The 18938-nt window shown below is 45.8% G+C and overlaps 1 protein-coding gene across 1 annotated transcript in view; it reads right to left on the reverse strand.

Moving 5' to 3' along the window:
- Positions 1-18938, reverse strand: part of kaznb (kazrin, periplakin interacting protein b) — a 67461-nt gene that overhangs the window by 33449 nt on the left and 15074 nt on the right. Inside the window, exon 4 of the mRNA XM_011613979.2 lies at positions 8407-8614. Coding sequence (XP_011612281.2) covers positions 8407-8614 — 208 coding nt within the window. The remainder of the gene's footprint in view (positions 1-8406; positions 8615-18938) is intronic.

An 18938-nucleotide genomic window follows, 5' to 3' on the forward strand; every position in this document is an offset into this window, starting at 1 on the left:
GTATTTAGTCAGTCACCAATTGTGCAAGTTCTCCCACTTAAAAAGATGAGAGAGGCCAGTAATTCATCATAGGTATACCTCAACTATGAGAGACAAAATGGGGGGAAAGAATCCAGGAAATCACATTGTAGGATTTTTAATGAATTAATTGGTAAATTCCTCAGTAAAATAAGTATTTGGTCACCTACAAACAAGCAAGATTTCTGGCTCTCACAGACCTGTAACTTCTTTAAGAGGCTCCTCTGTCCTCCACTCGTTACCTGTATTAATGGCACCTGTTTGAACCTGTTTGTTTAACACTATGGCCAAGACCAAAGAGCTGTCAAAGGACACCAGAAACAAAATTGTAGACCTGCACCAGGCTGGGAAGACTGAATCTGCAATAGGTCAGCAGCTTGGTGTGAAGAAATCAACTGTGGGAGCAATTATTAGAAAATGGAAGACATACAAGACCGCTGATAATCTCCCTCGATCTGGGGCTCCACGCAAGATCTCACCCCGTGGGGTCAAAATGATCACAAGAACGGTGAGCAAAAATCCCAGAACCACACGGGGGGACCTAGTGAATGACCTGCAGAGAGCTGGGACCAAAGTAACAAAGGCTACCATCAGTAACACACTACGCCGCCAGGGACTCAAATCCTGCAGTGCCAGACGTGTCCCCCTGCTTAAGCCAGTACATGTCCAGGCCCGTCTGAAGTTTGCTAGAGAGCATTCGGATGATCCAGAAGAGGATTGGGAGAATGTCATACGGTCAGATGAAACCAAAATAGAACTTTTTGGTAAAAACTCAACTTGTCGTGTTTGGAGGAGAAAGAATGCTGAGTTGCATCCAAAGAACACCATACCTACTGTGAAGCATGGGGGTGAAAACATCATGCTTTGGGGCTGTTTTTCGGCAAAGGGACCAGGACAACTGATCCGTGTAAAGGAAAGAATGAATGGGGCCATGTATCGTGAGATTTTGAGAGAAAATCTCCTTCCATCAGCAAGGGCATTCCAAAACATCACTGCTCTAGAGATCTGCATGGAGGAATGGGCCAAAATACCAGCAACAGTGTGTGAAAGCCGTGTGAAGACTTACAGAAAACGTTTGACCTCTGTCATTGCCAACAAAGGGTATATAACAAAGTATTGAGATGAACTTTTGTTATTGACCAAATACTTATTTTCCACCATAATTTGCAAATAAATTCTTTAAAAATCCGACAATGTGATTTTCTGGATTTTTTTTTCTCATTTTGTCTCTCATAGTTGAAGTGTACCTATGATGAAAATTACAGGCCTCTCTCATCTTTTTAAGTGGGAGAACTTGCACAATTGGTGACTGACTAAATACTTTTTTGCCCCACTGTAATCGTTGCGACTACAAACGTGAGGGTGAAAACGGCAAAGTTGGTGTATGAGAAATATCCTCCTTACTCCGGTGACACAAACGTAGCTTCAATATTTAATGTCTCTTATGGTGGGAAAATGGCACAATTTGCTGTTGGAAATGCTGCAGTGGGTCTGAGCAAGAAAAGAGACTCAAACTCTGAAACGTAAGACCCTGGGTGACGATGGCAGCTCCCACCGTCATGCTAATTTAAACAGATTAGCAGGTTTATTTTTATTGAGGATGCGCTTGTTCGTGTTTAAAAGGCATGATGAGCATTTATTAAACTGTGTGTGTTGCGAGATGAACATGCGGTAGGCAATCGTCAGATCCTTTTATGTGGAAAATGGAGGCTTTCAGTGAAAAGAAAGCAATCTTGTTGGCGATTGATTTGACTGCCTGCTCCCTGTGACAACATTTAGGAGGCTTGGTGATAAAGATACCTCTTTGATGCGCAAGCATGTTCGGAAGCGCGCCTATATAAGCGTTGAGGTAAAATTTAGCTGCACACATAATCCGGACAATAACCTGTGTTACAGGAAAGCGTGCTTCTGCAGCACAGCCGCGGCACATTCACATTTGTATCTCCTTGAGCTGAATGGTGACCTGATAAATATTTGTGCTGAACCTCCATGGTGGGAGAACTACGCAAAGATAAGCTTTTAAGCTAATGCCATCAGGATGCAGATGGATCATATTGTGAGCTCACTCACAGGCTGATGTTTTAAAGGGCCCAGAGAGACAACCACGATGCATCAACGAAGACAATCAGGTTTCATGTTGGTTTCTGTTGCAACAACCAGGAAAGGGTTGTTGGGGAGGAGGGTTATTCCGACTGTCGTTAACCTCTGAGGAGGAACTTTGTGGAAGAGTTTTGATTGAATACCACTTAATGTTCTGGTGTTCTGCATGTGCATGTTCTGTCTCAGGCTTGAATTTCTATCTGATGTGGACGTGAACGTCTGACCTCTGGCACATCCCAAACAACAAAAGGAATTTTCCAGAGCTTCCTGGTGTCCAGGACTGTCCGACCCATTAGTCCTGGGTGAGTCAGGCGTGACCCAGATGGTTTGCCAAGGCGCTGTAGCCTTCTGCTTATCCTTATCCTCTGCTTCCGACGTCATGTTTTGCATCCTCTGGATGCACTGAGTCGCTCTGCACATCCTCAAGACACGTTTTCCTTCATTCCTTCTCAATTTTCCTCTGGGAGCATGTTTTAGCTGCAGCCAACAGGACCTCCCATCGCAGTAACACATCTCTGCTGCAAAAGCAGTGAAGCGTTACAGCAGAAGGAACTCAGAACATTGAGAACCATTCAGCAAAGGTACGGAGTCCCAATCTGTCTCTTTGTTACTTCTTTGACGAAGGCTCGTCTGATTTCAGGAAAAGGTGAGGAGCGAGCTGATCGTTATCTCCTCCATCCTGCAGCGAAACAGGCTCTGAAACAGCCAGACAGTGTCCGAGGCACATCCCAAATGCCTTCAAATAATTCCAGCAGCCTCCTACTGGGATTATTTTACGTCCCATCGCGGTTACACAGTGAATCTTTTTCACTCGCCACCCCAGCGCGTTGCCTTTAACAGGAGTCAACCCTCAACCACTTCAATGTCTGCAGTTTGAGGGCGTCATGAGAGAACCTGCATAACTTCACCTCATAAATCCCAAAATAAAACCCGATCCATAACATCCTTACATAAGGTGCTCAGAGCTCACTAGAGACATGGAGTGTTGTCATGTGCTGACTCTCTGCAGGCCATTTCCTCTCCAAATAAAGGAAACAACTGAGTACTTTGCTCCAAAGTTATGATGAAGGGTCGCTGTGAAGGAAATGAGGGGGGAAATGAGGAAGCGATGGTGATGAAGAGCATCCTCATTAATCAAACTCTCTGCTAACTTCCCAGAAAAGGCCAGTCTCATAATAAGCTCTTAACCTGAGCTGTGACCTCCAGGCAGGAATTTCATAGTTAAAAGCCGTCTTCATTGAAAAGACAAAGAGGAAACAACCATCTACAGGAACGGGGCTGTGCAGATGTGTCAGCCTGCTGCATATGAGTAAGTTTCTCAGAGAATTCAGTGATTACCGTCAAACTGAAGCCAAGGCTGCTGGAGTGGGCTTTTACTGACTCGTCTGGTGAAGCTTCGTTCAGGTAAATCCGACAACGAGAGAGCAGATCGCCTCCTGCAGCTCCCTTTCTGCTCCAGGGTCAGACCACCTGAAAAGGCTCTTTGCTGACCCTTTCTCTCATCCAGCTGAGTGCACTTCAGCATCTACAGATACATTTTCAAAGAAACGTTCACATCAGGTGCGGGCTGGAACTGTAGCCATTAGTTGGCTCCTGTTTCCATGGCGGTGTGTGTAGGACTGATGTTCCTGTATGTCCTTTGATAAGGTCTTCACTGAATCACGTATACTACCCCCTGCTGGTACGGAGAGCCAGCCAGTACGCCAGTTATTGCACTGGTATGTACTGGCATGTTTCCGCTAATACGAGGAGAGCCATCCCAGCAGGTGGTCTTTGTCCACTTGAGGCGGTGTTGATGTTGGTTGATCTGAAGAAACAGTCGTCAAACATGACCCTTGACAAATGCAAACAGAGCGGCGAACTTCCTGGTGAACTGTAAACGTGGAAACACTTTAGAGACTGAAGCAAAACAGGCAACATTCTGCAGCCCCCGCGAGGACGTGAGACCGAGCAGACACGTTCAGGAGAGGCCTCTGCAGCTCTGTCAGGTTATTACCTGAGCTTACATTACACTATAAAACAAATGACCAGACTCCTTAATTATTTATTGTCATCGCAAAGAACTGAAGAACAGAGGCCTTCTGCGTGGCTGGAAGGATTTTTTTTTTCATGTGTTTTAATCAGCTAATGAGTGCAGCCACACTTAAGTTAAAATGGAAAAACATTAAATACAAAAATGCCTAGCAGCTACCAGCAGCTACGTCATCCTTTCAGGATGTGGTGATCAGTTCTTTGCAGGAGGAGCTCCAGAGGAGGAGAAGAGAGGGGTAAAATGTGAGTGTGGGGCGCTGCCACTCTGCTGCTGTTTCTGCTGTCATGCAGCATTAATATCAGGCTGGGGGGAAGGGGGGGCAGGGGGGGGGGACAGGGGGTATCCTAGTCTTGATAGATACAGGGGAAAGGTTAGACAGCACCGCATACTTTCACGTGAACAGGAAGGTGGGAGGTCTCTAGAGAGGGGGGTGGGTGGGGCCCCGCTGCTGTAGTTGGGTGTTCTGTTCCCAGCTTCGTTCACGTGTACAGTGAGGTCATGAGCGAGTCGGGGGCCTCTGAAAAACTCAGGCCAGATGGGGAGAGGATTCTTCCCGAGAATGACTCTGCAGCAGAGCTGTTCGGGAGATACCTGACGTTTCACAAGGAGGATTTTGAGGAGGACAACCCTGATAGTAAATATGCTGTAAAAGCGCTGATGCATCAGAAAGACAAGCTAAACTGTTGCTGCCACACCGCTGGACAGACATTATCGATAGGGATTATGACCTCTGCACTAACTTTACACACACCAGTAGTGAACACACACAAGTCGGGCATAAGGGTACCAGAGCATTTCCTTTCCTCTGAGCTGCTACATCCTGCTAGGAGACATCTGCCAACAAAAAAAATGAACCTCTTCAAACAAACTAGCTCAAGACTTGGTTACAGTGATTAGATCTGATACCCGCGATGTTTTACAGGCCACATACATTATGGTTTTGATGAGATGAAGCCTGTTTGGAATCAGAAGACAAAGCCCTTTAGCCCTTTAGCCCTTTAGCCTTTTAGCCTTTTAGCCGTCTTAGATATGTTGGATTGTGCATCCTTTCGAGTGTTTTCTACTCACTTGTCTTCTTTTATGGTGGAAATGTCCATTTGCTGGTCCTTCAGCACAAGCTGAACTGGAAATAAGGCTTTTGGGTTTTTCTCCACCTAATGGTTGGAATAAATTACAACCTGAGCTTCCACTTTAAAAGCAATAACCTTGTTCTAAGTTCAAAGGCCTGGAAAAACCTGGCAGCCTGGGTCGTGTGTGAAGAGTGTTTTTGAATGGAGCTAATGTTTAACTGATGTGCTGTCGCTGTGGTGCCGCTGGCCCGGCCATCGAGAATAATCTGCTCAAATAAAGGATGAACTGACAGAAAGAGAGCTGCACTCGTGTCTATGGGATGAAATAACAGCAACAACTAGATTCACCAATATAAACCCACACGACAGCAAACATGATGCATCTATATTCCATCCTTGTGTTTTTAACCAAAGGTTCCCTACCAAAATCTAGTTTAATTATGGCTGACTTTAAAGTGTCAGGCCAAGACAGATAATCTGGGAGATTAATGTAAAACCTAAAGTCAACTCCCCAGCTTGAATCACACGTTTGCTTTCCTGAGCCTCGTCTCTAAAGTTAATGTTCGCTTCCTTCGAGGTCTGACAGACGTTACATCTGGCAGCAGGGCAGTCGATTGGTCACTGTCATTTAGGAATGTTAAACAAGGTCTCGGCATCGGTGTAATGGATTAGATGGGGCCTGTAATAAAACTGGCGTCTTCACCCTGGCAATGAATAAATTACTGCCACTGGATTGAATTAAAGGCCGGGTCAGAGGAAAAATTATCCTTTGTAAAACAAAATATGCGTTAAGAACACTCCATAAATCAGGATGAAGCCAAAGCTTGAGGACAGAAATTGTTTTCAGGTGATTTGAAGTGTAGTATTTATAACCTTGGTGGACGTCTGTCAGGTGTAACTGGCAAAGATTCCAATCTGGCAACTTAACAGAAGTTTAATACATTTACAGGAAGTGACTGCGTGCATGTTAAAAGCCTGGTCTCTGTGGCCGTGCGGTCTGGCACGCTGCGGGGCAACAAATGGACTAACAAACAGCCCAGTTTTGGACTGGATACACACCTAAAGAACATTTAATCTCCTTAAGCCTCTGGATGCTGGCTCATCACACAGCAAATTGCACAGGCTCACACCGGGCGATTGGTGTAAGAGGCCTCGCCTAAATCATCTAACCCTGGCAATCTTTGTCAGGTTTGAAATAATAATAAGAATAAGTAAAAGGGCTTGTGAAGACTCGGGTCACTGGGGACGGTCAGGCGGTGGTTAGCTGGATCAGTCAGCCAGTGCTGTGGGAACAGGAAGTGTGACATCACCACTCTGACATTCAGGAATGTGGGAACGTAAAGCGGCCTGTTCACGCTGCTGCTGCCGAATCAGACGTGCGGACCCCAGAATTCTCAGCGGGGCTGTAATATTCCAACAATTACCGTTGGACTTAACATTCCAACAACACAGCAACACTTTGGCAAATCTGTAAAAGATGATTGGATTCAAGGCATCGATGGGATGATTAGTGAGATTGTCTTTATTTGTTTGGAAAAAATGATAAGCTTTTCAAAAACAGTCATCTATTGCTCAAGATGGAATTCCTGGATTGTTTTTTAGTTTCTTCCTGGAAGCCAAAACACAGAAGATTGCATTAAAAAAGGGGGGGGGGGGGATTTGAGTCACACAGATTTACAGATTTTGTTACATTAAACAAGCACGGAAGCTTTCTGTCCAATCTCAGAGATAAATTAACCATGCCTGTCAACCCCGCTTCACACTTTATCATGTTTGCAAAAATGCAAGTGACATCATCTTCCACAAAATCTAAATTGCTGTGCTTCCATGTGCACCCCTCAGAAAAACCTCAGAGAACATTAGAGAACTGTTCATCGCATCTGAAACCAGCGCAGCATCTGCAGGCTGTGCGGTCGCCATTTAGGAAACAAAGAGAAGTTAAAAAGTTAAAACTACATTTCCCAGCAGTCAACGGGAGAACCCATCTGCTGCAGTGGATACATATATGATAGGGACAAAGTGGCAATCTCAAACACAGTCGGTTAATACTGTGTCAGAGTGTGTTCTTGATTACATATAGATAGTAAATATAGAAGAAATAAATAAATAATCAATAGGGCCAAATAAACCTTCTGATATGACACAGAGGAAAGTTGCATACAGCGATGTCTCAACTTGTTGCGATGAGTTGTGGTTAGCGGACAGATGCCACCATGTTGCCAGCATGAGCAGGAGCTTTAGTGGGTGAACAGAGAGGTTCCGTTATCTACCACAGCTGAGGCAAATTACCATTTTACAAGGAAATAAGCTAGTCGCTATTACCAAGACCGGATTGCAGTACCAGAAAAATGCCAATGGAACTGACAAATGTGATAAGCTGCATGTACGAATGAGGTATGAAGCAGATTTTGTGGATCAACATGTACTAAACACCGGATGTGTCCTTAAAGGTAATAAAAACCAACTTCCTGGCCGATTCGTGCATGTCCAGCTAAACACACGTGGATTATCTAAGAGATTTATGCCCAACTATTATCTCCTTTGCCCAATAAATCCAGCGGAGCGTTAACTGTGATGTCTGGTGTCCCAGAAGAAGTCCAGCTGGAATCCAGGAACGTTCCTCTTTACATTTCTCTTCCATTCATTGGAAAAGTGAACCCCATCATTAATGCACTCATTCTGAGTAAGACATAAGCCAGAGGCCAACATTAAAGGATATAAAACCCTCAGCATTCAACAATCGAATAATAAACAGCATTTATAGCTGAAACTTTTCATGGGTTCTGCAATTTCAGGATCGGGAGCCAAAACTTTACAGCGGATGTGTCTCATGTGACAGCATGAAGCCTTCAGTCTCTGCCCCAGAGTAAAGACGGCTCGTGGCGCTAGAGAAGGCAGATCTTTGGGAAGAGAGCAGAGAAACAACCAGAACTGGAGGGAAAGCAGCCCAGAGGAGTTCAGCCGCTGCCTGGGAAACCAAACTCGCAGCCCACTGAAGCCCACGCTCTCTACCCCCAACCCCTCCCATCTAATAACAACACTCAGCCTGCCTCATGTTCTCCCCTCTGTCTGCTGTTTTCCAGTCTAGTGTGCAGTTTGAGGCAAAGAAGGAATTTTCACATCCAAGCACATTCCCAAAAACACACGTTGCTCCTCACACAATCACACACGTGCCGTGACACTCACCCCGGTAGTGGAGGCTGTCATCCTGGTGGTTGTACTGGTGGTGGTTCTCCAAGCCGGGGGGGCTGCTGGCGCCCAGCTCGGCCAGTCGGCGGCTGGTGGCGGAGAGCTCGGAGCGGAGGTTGGTCACTTCCTGGCTGGCAGACTGGATGGCCCCATCGATCCTGTGTGCCAAGTGTTTGTTGTCTTCCATCATTTTAAGGATTTTCCCCTGAGGACCAAACCCACACAGAGCAGCATGATGTCAAGTGGGGTGAAGCCAGAACCGTCCCTTCTTCCTCTTTTTTATCTTCTCCTCATCCTCCACCTGTGCTCCGTCCCCCACAGTTTACTTCGCACACGTGCACGTTATAGTGAAAAAGAAAGTCTGAGCCAGCCCCTCCGTCTGTCCTCCGCTGGGGTGACCCCAGCTTGCGAGTGGCGGGAGGAAAAGAAAGTGGGAGCGGGGAACAGAGGAGGAGCGGAATAAAGAGAAGATGAAGCTCCGCAGGCAGAGGAGAGAGTGAGCGCTCCCGCCGTGGAGAATGTGCTGCGAGCAGCTGCTTTCAGAGAGGACCCAGCACACACTGGGATGACATGCAGCCTTTTAAATGGATTGTACCATGTGTTTGAAGGACCAGGGGAGAGAAAGTGTGTGTGTGTGTGTGGGGGGGGGGGGGGACGACAGAGCTACTCGTCAGTAACTCTCTAACTCCGGAGTGTTCTGATCCCCCACGCAGAGTGTGTGAGTTAGTAGTCATCTCAGAAAATAGAGGAAACACAGCAGTTCAGTTGTCCTCCGCCTCTCAGAGTATGGCAGCAGGATAAGAGCAGCTCCCCTCTGCTCCCACATTCCCTTCCTCACTCTCTCTCACACACTCAGACACACACACACACACACACAGTCACCCCGCTCTCTCTTTGTCTCTCCCACCCCCTCTTTTTTCATTCCATTATATATTCATCTCTTTGTCCTGGGAACGCGCACCCCCACATCGGCGGAAAGGGGGCTGGCTCAAGGCACCCGAGGGGAAAACATTTCAACTCCGAGAGCAAACTTTAGAGAGGACGGCGCTCTAACAGGCCCGATACAAAAGGAGATTCCAATAGGGCTGCGGCGAGAACACGGGGAAAGTTTTACTGCTGGGTGGGTTAAAGTGCAGCCTGTCTGTGGGTCCAACACACAAACTGTCCACTGCAGCTAAAGTTCACACACAAATGTCGGCAAATCTCATCTTAAACCCAAGAAAGTAAAGAACAGAGAGAGAGACGGTGCAGGAGAGATGCCGCGGGAGATGAGCGATAGCAGCTCATTGGTATTCACACGGCGGCAGAGAGAGATGAACAACGGTGATGGACTTCTGAGCGTGCAATACTAATGAGAGGATGCAGAACTTGATGGTGGCGCAGCAGGTTGGCTCTGACGCACTGGCCGTCTCAGCAACACAACTTTTTTTTCCTACATTGTTCGGGCTCGCAGAGGCTACTTTAACGGTGCTGCCGTGACAGTTGGAACGATTAGCTTCACAGGCTCATCAGGCCATTTTCAAATGGAAGCCGGCGTGGACGGTGGGGATGTTTCACCGCGTGGTTACTCCTGATATGAGCACTTAGGATTATTATAACACAGCAGGACGTGCAAACCTAGAGATGCTGCACAAACACAATCCTGAGCAAAGTTAGCATATTTATGATCAGACTGTGTGTCTGCATACAGTATTCAGCCGCTCTACGACTGTCTGCCTAGATATTGACCTCCCTAACCTCATTTTTAAGAGATCGGCAGAGCGTCCTCATTATCAGTCTAAAGCAGCTTCGTTAGTCAGAGGAGGAGAATTAGTGTGAAAGTCTACAAGATGCTAATTTGAATTTCACTTTCATTTTCTGAGCCACCTGAATGTAAAATTCAAAGGAAATCCACTGAGTGTTTGATGAAATATCGCAGCAGCTCATCAAATCACACTTCAGTTCAGACAACGTGGAGTTTGATGTTTCTCCCTCCTGCCTGTGAAACTCACGGCGACTGTTATTCCAGTCCGCAGAGTCCAGCAGACGCGACGTATCTGCTCGCACCACGTGTTGACAGATCATTATCGGGGTCTAGACGGTCACTTCGGTGGCCCAGATTAGTGTCGTCCCCGATTTACAGCTGATAGAACAACTGTAACATGGCCTGAGGCACAGAGGAGAGCCGTGTCTGTGCTGCGAGTCCCTCTGAACGTGGTCCTGCTGTCAGAAAACAGCTGGCGACCCCCCGGATGAGGTCAGTCGTGGCCCACAGGCTGAGGATGCATTCAAGGCACACAAACACCTGTGAGAAAATCCTCCTTTAGCCACAAAATAGATGTTCTGGGACGGCTCGAACCTTTAAATAACCCCGCTCGTACCAACCTCCGCTTTGGGGCGGTCAGGTTTTTGATCGCCCGACCCAGGCCGCGCGTTTGTTTGTGCACTCGTTTGCTACCATTAATGGGAAGTTTAATTAAGTGTGTGGATGGTGCGCAGCTACAAAGAGGTATTGATAAACAGTCACCATGGCCGTCTGCCTGCGTTAATTGAATATCGACTAATCCTGCGCACAGTAGAACACTTTCCATTTTTTAATAGCCAAGTGATAAAATGCCTCGTTCAGCCATTTATACAGGGCTTATCAGAGGCCTGGGGGGGGGTGTGTGTGACAATACCCACTCCAGGAGACTAAATTCCATCGCACCCTCAAAGGTTAAGACGCTTCTCAGACGTAGGCGAACGGGAGAAAACTCACAGAAAACTTTATTTTCGACAGAACGTTGACGTCACAAAGGTTCCAGTTCCATGTTTAATGTAAGTGATCACCCTTTGTTACAAATCTCCATTTGTCCATTTGATTTCCCCTCTTCAGCTGTGATCGTGTGAAATTCGGCGACATCTAGTGGTGAGAAAGCATATAAGAGAATTGAAAGCGAGTCTGCTGTCAGGAACAGGAGTGTTACACCCTTAAAGGTCCGCTGTGGCTGATCTATTAACAAATTAAAATCATCATTAAAATCATCAGAGGCAGAGAACAAATCTTTGATGATGTACGTCATATTTAATTACCAATAATATCGTTTTTAAACACACTAAGACATAATGCAATATGCAAAGAATAAATAACCATAACCGGCAGGTTTTCCTCACTGATGTGTGATGAAGGGAAGGATTGTGATCCATCAGACTTGAAGCATTTCTGAGAGGCATTTCTACAGCACCCTGCAAACATTAGGGATGTTTATTTATTCCAGGAGAGACAACGTGTCTCGGCCTTCACATGCGCGAGTGCTGAGCTTCTGCTCTTCTTTCAAAGTGTTCAGGAACGAACAAAACGGCAAGTTTTACGACGGTTTGAGTCTGGAGGTTTCAGGCGAATCAAAGAGGATCGAAAAGTTTTGGGTTTTTTTTCTGTCAAATATTCACTTGCAGGTTAATTAGCAGGTTAGGCAGTGACCACGGAGCTCTTCACACTAATAATATTTTTATTCGTACAGAACACAGCTTGCTCACAGCAGCACGACTCACTCAGAACGGCTCTAACCAGAGAGTTTGGTCGCTAATGGAATCACTTTATGTTTATGAAAAGGCTGCCGAGCGTGAATAACCTGGGAGAATGATCAGGATGCAGGAGATTACTGCACAACGGTGAGCTTGAGTCACAGGCAGAGACGGCACGGCCAGGGTCAGTGATGATTGATGGTGTAAACAGAGAATAGCAGGGAGCAGACGCTCAACTGACCCCGCACGTGAGTCCTCTCCGACTCCGTCTGTTTAAAAAAGCAGCAGTTGGTTTACAATCTAACCGCTGGAAGGAAGAGGATGAAAGTTGTGTAATAAAGATGTTACTACACACGTGTTTCTGAGTCTGGATGCCATCGTTCTTGGTGCTCAGATGTTTCTCTTACAGCCTGGTGAAATAGAGGGAACGGGCCACGGTGTTGTTATGCGTGCTGACACGCTACATCACATTACTATTTCAGTAATTAGAAGAAGAGACTTTTGTCTGTCTTCTTCAGCCATTGCTGAAAGTAACAGAACCAAAAACACAACTGAAGCTACTGATGCAACTTTAGAGTTTCCTTCACTCCTTTTTCTTCCTTTAGCTAAAATGTTGTTTCCAAAATGAACAAATGACTGTTTGTAAAGAGTGCGATTGTACCCTTCTTCTTTACTTTTTTGCACTGGCTCTTGTTAGCGACGCTAAAGGCATGCTAATAAATCCACTGTTCCCCAATTTAAAGCCATCAGCAGCTGTTAGCGGCTAAAAGAAGAACAGCACCATCAGGGGAGTCGAACATCCTCAAAACATCAGGCCGTTGTCTTAAATCGATGTGTTCAGAACTGCAACAAACGGGTCTTTGGTGCTGCAACACAACATTAGACAGCCCGAGTCCTCTCTCCTTCCTATTAGCCGTCCTATAAGAGCTCAGATGAGTCTTGAAGAAAAACACCTATTATCTGCTGTCAGACTCTGCACAGCAGCCAGCAAAAGTCCTCCCCAGGTTCCACTCTGATGCCCCGCAGTCACGTTCTTCCTTCATCCCTGATGGTCTGGCAATAATGGACAATTTAACTGCCTCTCCACTTGTAGAAAACAGTCAGCAAGGTTTGTGCGGAATGGGGTGCCAGGTGTCTTGATGAGATAAATAAAGGCTGTTCGGGACTCTGGGGGAATTTAAGCCAGAGGGAGGGGGGTTGGCTGGTGTGATCATGAACCCAGCAGGATGTGAAATATGGAGGGGGGAAATGGAATAAATGACATTCCTCCACAGCTTCTCATTTTTCCCCTCCAACAAGGCTCATTTTGCTTCTTGCCTCATTTACCAGGGACCTCACTTCTGCTCCCTGCTGGATACTTGCTGTCACTGCAGCACCCTCGTGTTTGTCTCTGAATCAGGTTCTGAGCAAAAGATAGTGGAGATGCACGGACAAATAAGGATTCTGCATTTAAGTTATAAAACACTGACTCAGTTTAAGCCAAAGTTTCGAGCAGCAACTTTCTATGAATATGAGACCTGCTTCATTAGCTTAGCATTATAAAGCTATTATCCTATTAGATGAATCTACAGGCATTCTGTCCATGCTGAATAACACCTGGCTGAGTTTCTGCAGATTTGCAGGGACAAAAGATGGAGAGCTGTGCAACAGCGAGCCCTGATTCATCTACATCTCAGAGAGTGTATTGCTAGCATCACAAGGAGATGTAGAATAAAAATGCCTTTACAGGAGTCCTCCTGACAACTCCTCCCAACACTCTTCCCAGCAGCAGGGAATTAATGTATTTAATCGCTCATTTTCGTACGACAAGATAAAGTTGTGGGAACACACGAAAGAGCAGCAGAGAGGAAGATAAATCCAGCGTGCTCAGACAGTCTGAGAGGGACAGAACTACTGGAGTTGTGTGCTGGTTTATTACATTTCATCGTTTATCGGGGAGAGCGAGGAGACTTATCACAGGGAATAAATTGAAAGACATTCAAGCGTGGAGCAGAGACGCTAAAGGACAGAAGAACGGACCGGCACAAAGACTTTCACGACACTCTGAGTGTACCAGAGTGTTCTGCAGAGGCAGCAGATTTATGTACATTACATATGTGTGTGTGTGTGTGTGTGTGTATATATATATATATATACATTGCATGTACAGATAAGTCACCTCTCTCTCTCTCTCTCTCTCTCTCTCTTAGTCGCTCTGTCTTCAGAGCTGAAAGGCTGACCTTTGCCCCCACTCACCCACCTCAGTTTTTGGGTGCACATCTTTAAAACAATTACAGGAATTGTTCTCTTTATGTTCCTCCCTCTTCTGCCCATCTTCTCTACCCCCACCAGCAGGAGCCACCCTCCCAGTACAGCCCAATCCTCTCCCTGAGAAAAGGATTTGGGGCTTCGAGGGAGTTTTTGGTCAACCTGAATGTCGGAGCCCACATTAATAGAAATATAAACACACACACACACACACACACACACACACTGACAGATTACAAGCATTAAAATGGCAAAGCAATTAAAGGGAAACCACAACAGTGCTGAGTTGGCACCAGCCTGTCAGCAGACCTCTGATTATTGTAATTAAACCAATATTGCTGAATCATCCACAAATGTAATTGAAGTAATCAGAGAATCATTTTTCAGACTAAAAACCCGTTTGGACTGTGAATGCGCTTCAGTGGTTGGACTGTTTTGCATACACTTCAGAGCAAAAAGGGCAAAGCAGTTATGCAAATGTGTTTGGAGAGGACCGTGCTGATGAGATATCATGCCTTTTATTTATTGGCCCAAACTTATTGTAATTGTAAATGTGTGCAGTCTAAATTAGTGTAATAGGCTCCCCGCTGCAGGAGTTTGGGAGCTGCCCCAATCTGCATGCTCAACGAGTGCGTGAGTATGTGAATGGAAATGTCCAGCTCGTCCCTCACGGGGGGGAAGGATTAAGAATTATGATGCTGGGGGGAAAGAAAATGTGGACAAACCGAGAATGAACAATTTTAAATTTTAAAGTTTTGATTCGGGTTCTCAACGAACACGATCGCGTTCATAGCAGCAATAACGACACCTCTGAGGAGTGGAGGAACATTACCAACACTGGCGGACTAGAAACAGCCTGACGCATAGAAACAGCCTGCAAGAGGACTACTATAGGCTTCTAGGAGACTGCGTGGTCGCACTTGGTTAACACAAGTGCCGTTGAAACCATCTTGTCTCATCTCTTGTCTCAGAGTTGCTGAGACGTGAGGAAAGAGATCACCAGGAGCGACAGACGTCCACATTTTCAAACAGGTACTTCAGTTAAACAGGATTAATTTTCGTTGGATCAGAGCAGCTGACAAATGAGAGCGACACAGGTTCTGCTGAGTCTGCATCAGGACCCCCAGGAGACAGGACACAGGTGGGCAGGGCACATTTTTGACCTAATCTGAGGACAGGCAGCCAGCAGGTGACGGTGCTCTGGCCTCTGAAACATGATTTGATGTGTAAATGGTTTAATCCCAAGAACCAGAGCTCAGCGTGTGCCACACTCTGATGCTGATTTCCAGCCATATGGTGGGATTACCAATAAACCCGCTGTGTTTAATGACGTTAGTCCAGATTACACATCCAGATTAAAAGCAGGCATGTCATTCCAATCCAATCCTGAAGATCAGCCTCCACTAGATTTGTCAGCGTTTCCTTTTTAACTGTATTTCAGTCTTGATGAGTGCTTGAATGTTCGCTAACAATCAGTTTAATTAGGAAACGTCCTTCTGTAATCATCCATCATTTGTGAAAGCTGTACATGCAGTTTTCCCGCAGATTCACACACACACACACACGCACACACACACGTGCTCTCTGCTGCATGTGTGTGTGTGTGGGTATTTGCTATGTAGTAAGCACCAAAACAATCATTCTTTTTTGGTAAGTGAGGACAATTTGGCTGCTCCTCACAACTTAAAAGGACTATTTTGGGTTCAGACATGGTTTTAGGATTGAGGTTAGAGCTGGGGTTAATGGGTTAGTTGGGATAGGAATGGTTAGTGTATGGGGTTGGGAAATGGATAATGTCTATGAATGCCCTCACAAAGACAGGGGAACAAGGATGTGTGTGTGTGTGTGTGTCCTCTGATATCTCTATATGATCACACACTTTCAACAGTATAATTCATAAGACTTTTATTATAAAGTCCTAAGCTTGTCAGAATAATTTATTCACAACTATTGGTTTTATGTCCACCTAGATACAAGGTGCGTGCGTGTGCGCGCGCGTGTGTGTGTGTGTAGCCCTGGGCCAGATGCTGTCCTGGCTCGGCACCTCACAGTGATTGCTTCTGGCAGTGAATTAGACAGAAGAGACACTCATTTGGATTTCCTGCACCACCCTGCAGGCTGTGCATGCGACAGGAGGGAACGTTTAAATCCCGTCTAAGGTCAACAGCGAACGCGGCGCCTTTGATAGCTAGTGTCCCATCTCTGATTCCTCCCTCCGCCCATCTCTGCAGAAAACTGTGCCTTAGATGAAGGGGGGGAGACGAGACAAGAGCTGCTGAAAAGGTTGAGATAAGAAGCACAAAGGGGAGAACCAGCAATGCTCTGCGTCCTATTAATGTCTCTAATCTTGTTTGTTGATGTTTTGCTGTGAATTATTCAGGTTTATGGTCCACTGGGGCGAGAACAAAAGTCACAGCTCGACTCAACGCCGAATAATAAACTAAATGACAGTTTTATTATTGAAAAGTGATGGAAACAGTGGAAATGTGTTGTGTGTGAACGTGTGTGTGTGTGGTGTGTGTGTGTGTGTGTGTGTGTGGGGGGGGGGGGGGGGGCGGGGGGGTTGCTCAGCTGTTACCTGACATGTCAGTCAAGAAAACTTTCAGTTGACAAAACGGGACACACGCGCTCCATCTCAGACTCGACCCCAAAGCCTTTTATACCGGCTCCAAACACAAACACGACACCATTTCACAAACGCTTCCTGTCACTCAAGGGTGTGTGTGTGTGTGTGTGTGTGTGTGTGTGTGGGGGGGGGGGGTCGACAGAGCGAGGGGCTTTTTCATATCGCCCTGACTTCACACCAAATTGAGGTGAACACCTTTGGTCTGCAGGAGGATCAACGTGTGCGTTCTGGTTCGGTGCCGCGCCACCGTTTGGTGGTTACCATGGAAACAGTCCCCTGACTACCACCCTTGCCAGAAGCATTCTCAACGGTTTATGAGGGATGGAAGACTCTTAAACACAAACGTAGACTTTGTTTACTAAAATGACATTTGCCTGACTGATTAGAATGTGCCCAATAATGCGGAGGATCAGGGAAGCATATTTTAAAGAAACCTCGTCTGCCTCGTGACATTTGAAAAACAGTTTCATCTGTCCGACCTTATCTGCAAATATAAATGTGCGCTGCCATTTCAGCCGGGCGCAGCGGTCTGCCTAATTATCCGCTGTGACGAATGTCTTTTAAGATCGTCTCCTCTGTCTCCAAAATGGTCATTTTTGATGTGAACTCCTAACTCTCCTCCGTTCCCGGGGTGTTCCGGGGGCAGACGGGGGTGTGCAGAGACAGACGTGAGTGGCGGTTCTTTGAAGCATCCCAGAATAAATGTGAGTACAGGTGGGCTGGTTTGCAGCCAGAAGAACGGGCTCTGAAAACAAGGCCTGAGATGAAAGCGTTCCTGTAATAACACCTCCTTTGTGTTCAGACAGCCGGAGAAACTTCCGGAACAAAGGTAGAAAGATGACGTGAGACGATAATCAGGCTGGCTGGATGATCAGGAATCAGAAATTCTGGTTCATTATTCCAAAAACTAGATTATGGGTTTTGATACAGGTTTAAAGGGGTCTGTAGAAAAAGCCATGCCATGTATATATAATGGCATTACTAAACTTCTTGTTTAAACCGTCTTTGTGGATCATTATTCCAGCCTTCTGATCTCTCTTACTCGGAGCTTAGACTCCTTAATTCTACTGTGGTCGATATTGAATTAAGGTGGATCCACCAATGTTGTTACTGAAGTGACTAAACCGGGAGCTTTGGGACACGTTCGGCTTTCTAGCTGCACAACTTTTCAGCCCAGAGCTTCTCTCTTCAACCAAAACTGAAGTTTCCAATAAAAGATGATGACATAGTTGCTCCAAGAGGCTGTGGACAGAGATGAATGTCATCAGCAAAATGCCACTGTTTAATAGTGTGCAATAGTAACAAAAGTCTTTTATCTGGATTCGCGCACCCACAAAAAAGACACCACACCAAAAAAAGACACTAATATGATCCCCCCCATCCTGGTATAAATCTATCATATTTTGCATTAGTTGTCAAACAAATTCAACTTGAAAAAAGCACCATTCAGGAGGCAAATTCTAATGTCTGTCTGTCTAGCTGGAGGAAGTCATTTTAAATCCTGTTGGCATGGAGGTGCACCCACTAATGAGACCCCCCCCCCGAGGTCGATCCATATCCTCATAACCTATTCGGTTTGACACAGGCGGTGGAGAAACACAAACTCTGAATCCAAATGTGAGTCCAGACTAAGTAAATCAGAATAAACAGGACACCGGAGGGGAGGAAAGTCAACATCAATGACTTACAGAATAACTGCAGATATTTTCACTGACGGTCTGTAAGTGCTTTAAATGATCATTTATTTTAGTAAAATCTAAAAGGTTTTATTTTCAGTAAGTAGCAGACTCGGAATTAAAACTAGTATCTAGTCCCAGTGAGGGGATTTTGGTTTCAAAAACAGATGCACCATATTCCTTCACAAAATGTTGAAGTTACACAATTAACACGGCGGACTGGAAGAACTCCTCCTGACCAGAAGGTGGCAGTACCAGAACCTGAACGTTGCCGTTAACCACCATAAAAACCATCCAAACACACGTTTTCTTAAACTTGGTGGCTATTTATGTGCGTAACATAAAAAACAGATCAAACCAAGAGTGGGAAGCTGCAGTAACAGCAGATAATCGTGGTCGCTCCGCCGACTCCGCGGCTGAAGCAGCTACAGCAGAGCAATGTTCCAGTATTACTACTCACAGCTTCCACACCGAGCGAAATGCTTTTGATTAGTCAC

Source organism: Takifugu rubripes, chromosome 19 (genome assembly GCF_901000725.2).
Source record: "Takifugu rubripes chromosome 19, fTakRub1.2, whole genome shotgun sequence".
Classification (NCBI taxonomy): Eukaryota; Metazoa; Chordata; class Actinopteri; order Tetraodontiformes; family Tetraodontidae; genus Takifugu; species Takifugu rubripes.